General features: G+C 36.1%; 2 protein-coding genes across 16 annotated transcripts in view; one reads left to right on the forward strand and one right to left on the reverse strand.

Moving 5' to 3' along the window:
- The window catches only part of KANSL1L (KAT8 regulatory NSL complex subunit 1 like), a 58,576-nt gene extending 45,396 nt beyond the window's left edge, over positions 1-13,180 (forward strand). For 8 of the 10 annotated variants that reach the window (XM_087949665.1, XM_087949649.1, XM_087949673.1 and 5 more), the window contains 5 exons: positions 3,530-3,639; positions 7,948-8,113; positions 9,865-10,159; positions 10,244-10,588; positions 10,629-13,180. In XM_087949665.1, coding sequence (XP_087805791.1) covers positions 3,530-3,639; positions 7,948-8,113; positions 9,865-10,104 — 516 coding nt within the window. In that variant the 3' untranslated portion in view covers positions 10,105-10,159; positions 10,244-10,588; positions 10,629-13,180. Of the gene's footprint in view, positions 1-3,529; positions 3,640-7,947; positions 8,114-9,864; positions 10,160-10,243; positions 10,593-10,628 lie in introns of all 10 variants that reach the window. The other 2 variants (XM_087949629.1, XM_087949638.1) reach the window with 2 other exon arrangements.
- RPE (ribulose-5-phosphate-3-epimerase) overlaps positions 1-13,853 on the reverse strand; it is a 53,797-nt gene that overhangs the window by 30,308 nt on the left and 9,636 nt on the right. For 2 of the 6 annotated variants that reach the window (XM_026673174.2, XM_026673173.2), the window contains exon 6: positions 11,647-13,532. The exons of the other annotated variants lie outside the window; for them this stretch is intronic. In XM_026673174.2, the coding sequence (XP_026528959.1) occupies positions 13,410-13,532 (123 nt within the window). In that variant the 3' untranslated portion in view covers positions 11,647-13,409. Of the gene's footprint in view, positions 1-11,646; positions 13,533-13,853 lie in introns of those variants that run through there. 6 annotated transcript variants of the gene reach the window in all.

Below are 13,853 nucleotides of genomic sequence, written 5' to 3' on the forward strand. Positions count from 1 at the left end.
GGGGATATAGCTGCCCCGCAGAGGCAGCTGAAGACAGGGGATCCGGCAAGGGGTTTGGGGTGTCGCAAACCCCTCCCCAGCCGGCTAAACCCCCTTTTCCCGAGCGGAGGAACGGCGGTCAGCAATGGCCGCCACGAAAAAGCTGCAGCCGGACAAGCAGGTGCAGGAGGGAGGAAGCTGAAAGAAAAGTGAAAGTTGATTCTAACCGGGACAAGACGGAGAAAATGACCTGGAATCTTGAAGGCTGCTAAGTATATATTGTTCCCTGTGAGAGTTTTTAAGCTGCGAATATTCTAAAGGGGAAAGTTTTTCTTTGTTCTACTCTCCTTCCTAAAGTGACAGCGGAAAAAAAAAAAAACCTTTTTGGCTGTGAGTGGGAAGGGAGAGTGAAAAAAAGAATTAGAGCAAAATTTGAAAATAAGGAGAAGATTGCCTAGAATTACAAAGAGTTTAAAAACTTCCAAAAAATATATTTGAAAAGGATTTGTGATTACTTTAACCCCAAAAAGAGAAAGTGAAGAAGAAGAAGGTATCTAAAAGAAATAGTCTGTTTGGATTGTTTGGTGACTTTGGAACCTTTGGAAATTACTTCTGATTAAATCATCTGGGTGGTTGTTTGGAAAAACCTTTTCTCTACACAATGGCATCATCTATGGATGAATTGGAACTTATATATCAAAAATTTGAAAGAGAAAAACAAGGAGGGGAAGATGGTCTTGACACTATTTTTCAATACTTGGAAATGGCGGTTTATATTTATGTGAAGCAGAATGAGGATGATGGGGACAAAGAAGAAGGAGAAGCCATCTTTGATGAACAAATTACTTTGACTGGAGAAGAGAAAAAGCAAGAGAAAAAGGAAAAAGGTCTTTAAGATCTGGAAAAATAGCCCAAAAAGAGAAGAATAAGGTGAAAAGGGGACATTATGTTAAGAAACAACAGAAAGGGGAAAGCAGAATAAAAGGGAGGTGGAGAGACAAAGGGGTTAAAGAGGATAAGGAGAAGAAGAAACAAGAAAGAAAGGAAGGGATGAGAAGTCCTAATGGTGGGGAGCAAGATGTTAAGAAGCAAATTTTTTTTAGAGATAATGGATAAGCTTTATGGTTAAAGGGATTCTAGAAAGATACATAAGACTGCATTTTTATACTTGTATTTAGAAGTAAACAGAAAATTAGAAACAATATGTAACCTAAAATGTGATAAAATATTTAACATAAATTAGTGAAATTTTGGTTAAGAAAAGGGAGTACTGTAACGAAACATGATTTAAGATTGTGATGTGGGGGGGTAATAATCTTTGAAAAGCATAAGTGTTCCCATAAAGGCATGATATTTAATTGAAATGGATAAAATGTTTAAGATATAAATGATTGTTAATATTAATGATTAGAATATGGTATACTAGCGAAATTTCTTGTGAAATGAGAATTGAAGTAGAAGAAGGAGGTACTTTTTAATGAAATAATGAGCTATAATATATGATGAGGGATATAATATATAACTATGGAAAATAGGGCTCCCATAAAAGTATGTGATTTAATTGAAAAGTAATGATTTAAATGTTTAGGATATGAATGAATATTAATACTAATGAATAGATTTGTATTATTTTTGATAATATAGTATAATTTTAGAATGTACCAGACAGAATCCCAATATATGTCATGTGTTTTATATTAAGTATTATAAATGTAGGGGAAAGAGATAAAGGCATCATACTCCATATAGTGTACAGGAGAAGTTTTTTCTTTTTTTTAAAGAAGGAAAATAAAGGGCTGGCTGGAATAGAACAGACAAAGAATAATAAATATTATGATATGAATTGAGAGGAGATAAATAAAATAAAATAAAATTGAGAAAATTTAAAGGAGAGGAGAAGACATATAGAAAACTGAAAATGTTAATAAGATATGAAATGGTATGTAAAATGAATATGAATTTGAATTTGTGTCTGTACCAAGAGTTTTAACCCGGGACTAATCAACTTTCAGATAAGAGATTTTTTATGCTTTTATGTTTTGTTTTATGTGTATCTATGTATTGTTTGTCTTGAAAATAAAACTTGTTTAAAAAAAAAAAAAGATTGACTTTAAGAGCGCCCAAGTTTTAGACTCTTCTGCTGCTTGTTGTGGCTTGCTTGGAAAGATTCCCATCCTCAGTTTCGTAGGCGAGAGACTGAACAGTTGTTCTTTGATCCCCACTGCACGCCAAAGCACCCCCTCCCATGCTGCCCCCCCTTAATTCACGCTAAGCCTCTCTCTTTGGAAGACTTTGCCGATTGCTCATTGTCACTCCTCAGTCCCCATGGAAGAAGCCAAGAGCAAAAGTAGCGAGGGCGAGTGGGGTGTCCCTCTGCCTGGGGTGTCCCAGGGTTTCGCCACCACCTCTTTTCCCCAGAGGCATGGTGTCTGCTTCCCTTCACACTCTTTGCGCTCACCAGGAGTGCTGAACCGGAGTGGGAAAGCGTGCAAAGGGAGCAAGAGAGCATGAAGTTGGCTGTTATGGGGCAAGTGCCTTGGCTTCCCCTCTTGCTCCCCACAGTTGCCTTGAGCCGGTGTGGTTTTTTATTTGGGCAGTCTGACAGCCGCTGCAGCAACAAGCAGCGCCACAATAATGAGGTACAGTAAGATTTGGTGGTGCAGAAATTGTTCCGTAAAAGTATAGTGCATCTCTGAGGGGCTTCTAACAAAAAAAAAAAAAACCACCCCAAAACCCCATTTGCCAGGCAGTCGTGATCTTTAGATGGGTTTTTATTTTGTCAGCCCAAGGATGGAAGTGGGGGGGGAAGGTAACATAGGAAATCGCCCTGTCTCTGTACCATGTGACACCCTGGTCATGTGACTAAGTGGGCATCACATGGTGCCATGAGTGATGTTGAGTTGGCCGTGAATGATAGCCGTTCACATAGCTTGGTTAGAATTTTTGCATCCCACCACTGATCTCCATAAAACCTTCATCTTGCACTCTTTGCCAGAGTCCAGAAGGATATTATGGTCATGGCATTGGCCACCATCAAGTTAATAGGTGAACTAATAGGACGTAGAGAAGCAAATTTCTCATCTCCATGGAAGAGAACCAGCAAAATTGTATTATTTTTATTTTACCATCTTATCAGAGTAAGAAAAAAAGTTCCAGTCCATTTAGGTCTTTAAAAACAAGAATGGAGCAGGCTAGGTATGTATTCATTCATGTAATCATTATGGAGTGTCTGAAAAAAGAGGCTGTGGTGGTAGATGGGGAGAAAGATAAGAACAAAGTATGTATTGTTCATTCTTGCGTTGGCCCAGATTCTCACCAATGCTCAGTCCTAAAATGGGATTCTGCTGTATTAAATATAATATTCTTAAGAGTAATTTCTACATTTATGTCATTTTAGGATTATTCTACTGTTTTTAACATGTTTAGTAAAAATGAATTACACTGTACATGTGTAGAGTTTATTTTTAGAGTGCTGAATCCATAACTGTTTGTGAGAAGACTGTTCTCATTCATTAAATAAGATTTACAATCTGAGTATTCTAATACTTAGGCAGAAGATCTGTCTGATGATGTCTATGCTGCACGTCATTCAAAATATGAAGACAAAGAAAGAGCACGGTGGTCACTGTGGGAAAAGTGTCGATGTCCTAGAAGGAATAGGCAGGTTGAAATTAAAAGATATTGGAATTACATTTTGTTTATTGCTAGTAGTTTCAATTTCTTCAGCCAGGTTTCTCTTATAAAACTAGTTATGTTATTGGGGCTATTTGAATCTTGCTTTACTACTATTCAAATGACAATTTAGTATTGCAAATATAATGCTTGTGTCAGCATAATTACCTAAGTCTTACTGTAAGAACTGTAGGATTAGCTGAAGCTGAGCCATACTAAAGGGAAAGGGCAAGCCTCCTATTTGAATGTAAGTTCTGGAACATTACAGGCTCACCAATATGTGAATAAAGCTTTAACAATGTGATTAATAGGCTGATTATTTGTTCAAATCATTACTGGATTGGTCATCTGTGCTACCTCAAAAGATTAATGTTCTTGGGCAGAGCTCCATGTCAGAATCTTCAAAAACTGTGAAGAATTTAAAAAACAAAACAAATTACCCCCTCCAGCATGCATGCTTTTGGATGTGATTTCTCCAGATCTTGCCTTTTATAAAAGGAAAACAGTTTGGGAGCGATCAAGGGATGAAAGCAATACCAGACATCTCTGCAAGGTTAAAGACCCAATTTTGCCAAAAATTATGACTGGGTTGTGTGAATGCAGTCTTCTACAAATTCTCTATGTAATACTTGTATGTATGAACGAATGAATGAATGACAATGTTATTTAAGTGGTAGAGGAGATAAGTGTACCATAATAACAAATGATAATTTATCTGTCCATCTCTTGACATCTAGTCAGTAATGTTTGATAAAAATAGAAGACTGTAATTAAATTGTAGTTTTACCAATGTCAGACAGGGAAACGGTCAGGAAGGCTCAAAGAAAGATGTAATCACAACCATGACCTGGATGACTGAGAATCTCCATAGACATTTCTCGTTGGTCAGTTGATAAAACAGTTCTGTAGGGTACTGAGGGGACATTAACAGGTAACTGATTCACATTCATTGGTTGCAAGGCACTTACACTCTCCCATTATGGATTTCAGACAATTGGCTACTAACTAATTTTTCCGTCTTTGGGATTATGTCCATGATATTTTTCATTTGTTCAGGTTACCTGGCCTTTGGGTAAAGCTTCAGAGGCTGACTTATAGTCTGCTTATTGGAAGAACTCTTTTGAACGCCTACCAGGCCAAGGTTGCATGCCTTTCATGGCTAGCTAGAAAAAAAAATCATGTCTAAAATTGCATCTCCTTGTTCACATACGAACTATTCCATCTTCTGTATTTTCCTCACTCTTCGCAATTGCCTCTTTTAGAAAGAAAGACATTTCTTTTTTCAAAATGTCTACAATGACTTTCATAAATAATTCTCAGTTGGAAACGCCTAATACCACAATGACTACAGCAGAAACAGAATCATAGAACTGGCAGGGACCTTGGAGGTCTTCTAGTCCAAGCCCCTGCTCAAGACAAGACAACTTATACATCCTGGCCAAATGGTTGTCCAGTCTATTCTTGAAAGCAGTGGATTCCTAAGTGATGCTTTTGTTCATGCTCAGGACAGATATCTTTATTATGTTTTCGCTGCAGGGTGACCAACCCTAAATATATATTTATAAGTATAAAAAATGTTTAAGCCAGAAATGGCCCTCCTCCAAGAATGATGTTCATATCAAGTAATTGTCTGCCATTCTGCTTATTTCTTGTATGCAAGTAGTCCTTGCTTAGCTACCACAGCTGGGACCAGGAACACCATCACTAACTGAAGTGGTCATTAAGTGAAATATCACTTGACCAGAATGCACTTATAGCACTTCCCAGTTAGTCATGAAGGAAGTCACTAGAGTTTAAGTGAAATGGCACAGAGTGTGGCTTGCAATTTTATTTGTGGCTTCTCCACTGACTCTGCTTAGCAGAAGCTGGCTGTGAAACATGCAAGTGGGAATCACATGATTGTGGATACTGCAACAGTTGGAAATGTGTGCAGGTTGCAAACCACCTAAATGGCAATTGTAACTGAGAAAACTGTAATGGTTGTAAATGACAGGACTGGCCATAAAATTATTTCAGTGCTGTCGTTAACTTCGGACAAGGAGCCTCAACGTAACACAGAAGCATGCAGGGCTCCTCGGCAGTCAGACAAACCGCAATCAAAACCAAGGATGAATGTCAACTGCACAGCACTGTGCGCCAACTCACCATGCCCTCTTTCGTGTCTTCCCATCTGTTTAGCCAAAGTGTATCCTGAATGACACCCTGAAGATGCCGTGAAAATGTACGTGCAGATAGATACTCAAAGCACCTGCACCCTGGCAAGACGCATATTCTTCGACATCTTTGAGGTGCAACAGAATGAACTTCACTGTATCAACGTGCCATGGACCAAGAAGCATGGCGGGGAGGAGAGCTACTGGACTCTGCATAGAGTCATTGGATGGAAGTTCCTGGTTCCCACTGCCGCCTGTGTTTGAATGAGATGGGGTGCCGAACGACCGCAGTCAGATCGCAACACCTAAGGTCATAAGTAGCATGCCTCACCTACAGCACCTGGCTCATCACTTCCCCGCTCTAGATCCGGAGGCTGAGATCCTACTCTTGCTGGGAAATAATGCCCCACGTGCCTTTCTCTTCTCCGAGTCAGTTGGCCCTGTAAATGGCCCAGTGGCCATCAAATCTCCACTAGGATGGGGATCGTAGGAATTGTCAGTGTCGATCGGATGCAGACCCCAATCCAGGCAAATGCCTTAGCACCATCCATTCCAACTGCCTTCCGACGCCCTTTAGCACCATTGAAAACAAGAATGCGGTTCCAGATTAAAAGGCCGCCGGCAATCAGGACACTTTCACTAGGATACCCTAAACGGCCGTCAGCAACCACCAGACGTCCACTAAGACGCTCTACATGGGCATATGCCTACGCAACACCCTTTCCAACACCTTCCCAATGCTCGTTGACGCCGTGGAAGCAAGAGTACCATTCCAACCCAGAAAGGGCGCCAGAAGCAGCCTCCAGACTTTCACGATTGGTACCAAGAGTACCTGTCAACCCTAAAAGGCCGCCGGAAGTGACCACCAGACTGTTACCTTTGCCACCAAGAGTACCTGTACACCCTAAAAGGCCACCAGATATTGTACGATAATTTGCACACTCTGTTAAATCTTTCTTTTAGTATTGGAATCTAGATTGACATCTTCCACTTGGTTAGCCCCTATGTCTTTCTTCAGATTTGCTGGCATAGCTTGGTTAGAATTGACTAGTTTATGTTCTTTTGGTTGCCATGTTCATCATGAGTATTCCATTAGTTCATATAACTTCTAGACTTGGTAATGACTGGAGTGCTGATCTGACTTCATATTTTAGTACTAGAGGTTCTTATAAGTAAGGAATACATTCTAAGATATCTTAGATGCTGACATCTCTGTCTAGTTTATGCTGTATTTCAAAAGTTTTCCTTTCCCCCCACATTTGTTTCCATCTTCAGTATCTTTACAGATGTTGTAATATAGCTTTTTGTCTTTTCTAAAAGCTCTTTTGTTAAATTCTTTTTGGAGATCCCCCCACCCTTTCTTGGCTTTTGCTTCTCTTCTGTTCCAGTTTATTCTAACATCCAGTTTGCTTTTTTTCTTCCTTCATTTTCAGCAGTTTCCTTTCACATTCATCCTTAACCATTTCTTTAATTTCATTCCATAATTCTCTATTAATGTGGTTCAGGACTTCAAAGCTATTCCTGATGTTCTTCTTTAAAATGGTGGATATATATTCAATATTATATCATATAAATTGACTGGCTTTGAAGCTTACATAGGAACAGTTTATGATGAATTCCAGTCATATCTAGTCTTTTATATTATAACAGCTCCTCCATCTCCTTTTAGCAATAATATAGTTAATAGAATCAAATCAAATCAAATGGAAGAGATATGAAAAATATGTTCCACAGACTTGATCCCATGGGTATTAACTCTATTACACTGGATCATTTGGCACCTTTCTCATACTGTGATTCCAAGAAATCAAAAAACACAATCTTTGCTTTCTTCTCTTTCATCATTTTCAGCAATCTTTCATATTCATCCTTTACTATGAAAGTAAAAGTATTTTTAAAAGATGTAGGACAGATAGAATCACAGAAAGATTATGGACTGTTCCACAAATAAAACATTAAAAAGACTGATTAAAAATATTAAAAACTTTATATACAGTGGAAAAAAATGTGTTTTTGTTTCCTAAAAGTTCCCTTTAGAATTACATTTATTGTTAGAGATTTTAGAGATTCTTCTTCCATCATCTTATTGTTCATCAGATCATTGTTACTGAAAGAAACTAGAGCTTATTTTATTTCATTATAGGTCATATAGCAGAAATTTAGAGGAACAAGATGCATCACTGAAAGAAAAACAAGCAAATTCTAATTTAACAACCTATATTTCGGAAAACACTGCAGGCATAACTTCAGAAGCCTGTAATTCTCAATATTTGGGAACATCACAGTCTTCAGGAAAAAAAATATCAATGGTAATGGACACATTAATGAATATGCAATTTAAATATGTAATTATTGTTGAGTTTATTGAAGAACAGTTAAAAGGACCAAACTGAACTATTTAGGAATTTCCTTCAAAAAAAATCCTGCTTAGATCATTCGTGTTATAAAGTGTTTGTGTTATTGTTCATTAAAGCATTTTAATATACTAGAACACTTTATTTAATTTAATTTATTTAATGCATTGGAGAAACGCAACTCAATACATATTTATTTCATTGCAATAATTTATTTATTTATTTGGGGGTAGTATGTTAGATTATATTGTATGAAGCTTCCCCAAGCTGTTTAATTTAACCTTCTAAATGAAACTTTTGTCACTGTGTAAATTTTAAGTTGATGCAAATGATGTGATTTTAGAGCTTCCAGTATCAGAATTAAGAATCACTGCAAATATTTTGTACAAGATATATAGCATATCTACTCCAAAAATAATCTTGAACTTCTTTCATTTAAAAAGACTATGTTAAAAAAAACTCCACAGTGCCCAGCTTTCTTCCTTGTCATCTAGTTACCAATTCCAGTTAAAATCACTTTTGGAGATTCCTTTCTTCCTTCATATATACCATTTTCCTGTATATACCATTTTCCTGTATATATATACCATTTTCCTGTAAATACAACCTACCCTGAAAGTAAGTCCTCACTTGAGTTTTACACGTGCACCCAATATAAGTCCTATCCCCAAAATAAGCCTTAATTAAGATCCCATCCACTCCAGAGTAGACTGGTAAAAATTAAGCTGGGGGGAAGGGAGGGTGGAGCTGCCCTACTACTTACCTTTGGACAGTTGTAGCCAGGCCTCACACACCCTAACACCTGCCTTGCCAGCCCATTTCTTCTGCATTGAAGAAGAATCTGGATCGATCCGGAGCTCTGTTATCAGCTGCAGAAGCCTTCAGGAAAGCCTTGCCGGCCACAGAAGTGGTAGTTCATGAAGGCCTCTTAGCGAAAAGGAGGCCGGGGGCGACATGCGCAAGTGAGATTAGTCAGTGGATGACATCCCCCGAAAATAAGACCTGGTGCCTTTTTTGTGGCAAAAAATATCTTATTTTGGGGCAAACGGTATGAAAAACTTGAATATGGACATTGGCTTGAAGCTGCACGCCCTAGAACTAATAAGAGAATCACAATTTGTTTCTAATTAAATTAATGGCCTGCAGAAAAAGTACACTTACAAAATTGATCTCCAATATATGTGGCCATATTTTTCCTTTCTTTTATATACACAAGCACATCTTCCTTTCCATTCTGGCAGACACCGAAAAAGGAGGTGAGGTGGGGATAATGGAATGGAAAGGGGTGAAGTGAAGTAAGGTAGGGAAGAGAGGGGGAACAAATTGGATGCAAATGGGAAAGGAGAAGTAAATTGTTAATAATCACAACTTTATCAAATGTATATATACCCATCTCCTAGCAAGACCAGGATAGGGAAGAAGAATCAAGTTATTATTTTATAATAACTTATTTAGGCATTATAAAAGGCTTCCAGGCAGCCTCACCATAGTAGTTGCTTCTTTTCCAGGGCATCCAGTTAGTTATATCTGCAGCCATTTGCATTTCTAATTCTTTTCTTTCCATCTGTTGAAAAATTAAGACAGTTCCCCCTTCCTATCTGCAAGTACTGGCATGGGTGGATGTGACTAATCTTAAAAATAGTGGTTAAGACACACACTTTGCTAAAAGTTTATTTTCAGTGCCTTTTATCTTTCATCTCTGTCAGACTCTTCTCTGGAAACAGCGGACTTTTCCACTAAAAAATGAAGAAGTAGAAGCTTTAATACCCCAACGTCCGCCAGCAGTTCATCAAGAATGTTCAGATATGTCTGTTCTTAGAGACTCTGACCATAATCCATACACGGCATTTAGTTTTCTGAATGATAATCAGCCACAAAAGGAAAGTTCCATCATCTCTGAAGTGGAAGACCACCACCAAATTTACTTGGGGAAAAAACAGACGTGACAGAAAGTAAAGTTACTTATTTAGAAAAGTAAATCAAGTGGAAGAAAGATGTAAGGTAATATAATTTCATGCTCATGCAAGCAATCATTTTCTTCATAATATTTATATTTACAATATATTTTTTTGACTTTTTTTACAGGCAGGATGAGAATGCAAGAGCTATTTATATTTATCTGAATTCCCAAGAAGAATGTTTTCTGTCCGGTGGACTAATATACCTGTGAAAAGTGGATGCTCTTAAACTGTAACCTCAACTGCCCCATCTTGATCAAATATGCAAAGTGTCTACTTATTGCAATGAAGCAAAATATATCTTTGCATATAGCAAGTGGTAAAAGAAATCAATAATCTATAAATTTATAAATGAAACACATACTTGCATTCATTAGGCTAGGCAAGTTACAGATGAGATAAAGTCAGTTTAAATGATTTAATTTTCTATACTTCAATGGATTTCTCTCCCCCCCCCCCAATTATTTTAAAGGTAAGTACTAGAAGTACTAGAGGTACTTCTAGTACTAAAGGTAAGTACTAGAAGTATCTGAGAAATTCAGATTTCTGAAGTAAGAGAATCTACTATTTCTATTGCATTTAAGCAGTATTTTTACTTATTTAACTCTTTTGTATCCCTACAAACACTATGTATGTGCTACAATCAGCGGATTATGAGCATCCATTTTTGTATCTTAGAAACTTTAAATATACATGGAAAAGAGAACATTTAAATATAAGCATTATGAGCAAGGAAATAGCTCTTTTAGATAATGATAAGACAGATGAAAAAGTTCTCATACAAATTTCAAAATGCTGCATTGCAATGTTACCTGTATCCACCAGGGAATGCTAGGTGAATAGATATTGCACAGGACTGTTGTGTGCATTTACTGCTACCAATTCAAGATGATAGCTCTTCTGTGAGGAACTATTGATGGCTTTTATTAACATACTATTATTAAGTATGCTTTTTAAAACTGTCAAGTAAACTTTAATGGGTAGATGGCCAAATTTTAGTGTTTCATTGTCCCCAGCGGATTAGAAGTACACTGGCTAATATAAAACTGTTAAGTTGCCTTTTCACACTACAGCCTATGTTAGATTGTAGTTTCCTATATATTTTGGTTTTAGCTTTTTAAATACTTTGTCCAGGAAATTAACTTTGAATCTTGCCTCTGATACGCCAATTTTCAATGCAAGGTTTTAAAATTAAAAGTTATTTCTCTATACTACAGTGTGATGTTAATGGATTGAAATATGTATCAAAAAATGAACATAAATATAGAATCCCTTTAGTATTTTGTATTTAACTATGACAAATCATGATTGGGAGATACTGTTGGCTTGGCATCAAATGTTTTACATAATTGTGATGAATATGAAATGACATCCCCCCCCCCTCTGATTTGCTTGCCAAAGCCAAAGTCTGTATTTTGTTGGTCAACTTCATTCCCGGTTTATCGTCTTACTCACATTTCTTAATATATAAATTACTATGACTTCTAATATATGAGTATCCAGCCAGAATGTGAAAAATGAAAACATGCATTCTTTAAAAAAGGATTTTTATTTTGTTGATTTGATTCTCACTCTTAAAACAGAGCTAATTCCGATTTACATCTTTATTAATATTGGCTAAAAGGTGGGTTTTGATCATTTGAAAGATTAAATTCTTTTTTCTGGTAAGTTATTTTTTCATAGTGATAAATTCCTTGTGAAAATCTTTTGTTCTTACAGTTGCTGACAAGTGAAGGATATGTAATTCATAATATACATTGCTTGGTCTATTATAGATGCCTGTTTTATGTGTGCTAACTTCTACTTAGTTATTTTAAAGAATTTAAAGACCTATGTAAACCATTACATTGCATTATTTTTAACATATGCAAAATTTCCTAGTCAAATTTATTATGTTTTATCAAATATTCTGTTGAATTCAATAGGGCTTACTCTTAGCCACATTTGTACTGGATTGCAGCCTTTGCAGATTAAATAAGAGTCCCTGACCAAAGCCAGAATTCCTAAATGTTTGCTATCAGTTTCAAAAACAACAAAAAAGTATGCATTTAACTACCTCATCTGCCCAACCTGGAGTAAAAAATATTTATTTTAGTTCAATTAAACAACAGAAACTATTTTTTCTTGCTTTTCTACTTGTCAGCTTACTCTTTATGCAAGTCAAGATAGAAGGATCAACAAAAACATTTTTTAAAAAAATCTGTTCGTCCCATTCTTTAACGCTGTTTCCCACTGTTTTGTCAGTATAAAAAGAGAAGGAAATGGATCAAATTATTTTTTTAATTTCAAAATATATTCTCAATAAAAGCAATTAAAGAGATTAACATCAAACATTCCACTGAAAAGAGAACTGCAATGTTTGTCTTCATTATCATATTTTTCTTAAGAAAATGATAGAAATGTCGTAATTTGATATGCCAATTTTGACTGGAAGACTGTTTTTTGTTGAAAAGGCATTTGACAGGCACCAAATCATAACATTTTCTTAAGTACTTTTATAGTATAAAGTACTGTATAACTGAAATGAAATTTCTGAAACATCTGTATCAATTGGGAACCAAAAGGGTGTGCATATGCATTAAAAAAACAAAATTATTTTCAATTTTCAAATAATGTATACAAGCTGAATGATAATTAACATTTCCTCAAAGTATGCATTCTTTTTCAGGCTGAGGGTACAACCAAGAAATGTGTGGATTCTAGGAAATACATTTAAATTGAAACATTTAATATAAATTACTTTCAAAGTATTTAATAGTTTTTCCTTCTGTCATGTTAACAGTTATAACTGATTACAATTTTTAAAAGTTTTACAGATTATATATTCATGATCTTATCTTTTTAATGGTTTGCAACTTTTGCTGTTATTTTCATATTCAGAACATTGAAGCAGATTTCCTGCTCCATTTCCATCCTTCCATTTCTCATATTTACCCTCCCATTTTTATTCTTAAAGTGGATTAGACCTATAATTGTTCATCAAGGCCAAGTTACCCTTCAAACTTTTCCAATTCAAGGGTTATTATTTAGCATTTTAAGGAATTACCACATTTGTATTTTTTTTTTTTTTTTTAAAAAAACTTTTCCATGACAAAGTGCTGCATGAAATCAAGGAGCAAGCAGAGCATTTTCTCCAAAATCACAAGACACTCTTACTGTGCATTGTGCTTGGGTTTTTTTGGTCATAAAATGAGCCTCCAAAGTTGATGTCTTTCTTGTTTATTCCACAATGGTATCCCAACCGAGCCATAATGAGAACAGTAAAATGCAACCCGTCTGGCTGCAACCTGATTTTACCGATCAAGAGAACGCTTTTGAGCAGCTTCACAACAGGCATTCCTCAGAAGGTTAATCACAGCTCTAGGGTCGTCACTCTTCATTATAGCACTCCCAGACACAATCATATTTGCACCTGCCTAAAAGCAAATTCCATGACACTGCATAAGAATTTTTAAAATAAACAAGCAATAATGAATTATAGAAAATTGTGAAATATGTATACATTCTAATGGAAAACGAACAGCAGTTAGCCAGATCAGCACCTTTAATTATACTTTCCTTATTACTCCTAATCGGCAAGAAGCATCAAGGTTTGTCAAAACTACAAATGAATACTCAAATGCTTTGCGAAAAAGTTACTTCTATATTTAATCAGAATGAAAAAAAAGTTTAATATTAAACTGAGATTTAAAAAACTGGATTACCTAGACATAACAAGTTCCAATAATTACAATTTT

Source organism: Notechis scutatus, chromosome 1, assembly GCF_049901735.1.
Source record: "Notechis scutatus isolate UNSWTSFEM ecotype Mainland chromosome 1, rNotScu1.2, whole genome shotgun sequence".
Lineage (NCBI taxonomy): Eukaryota > Metazoa > Chordata > Lepidosauria > Squamata > Elapidae > Notechis > Notechis scutatus.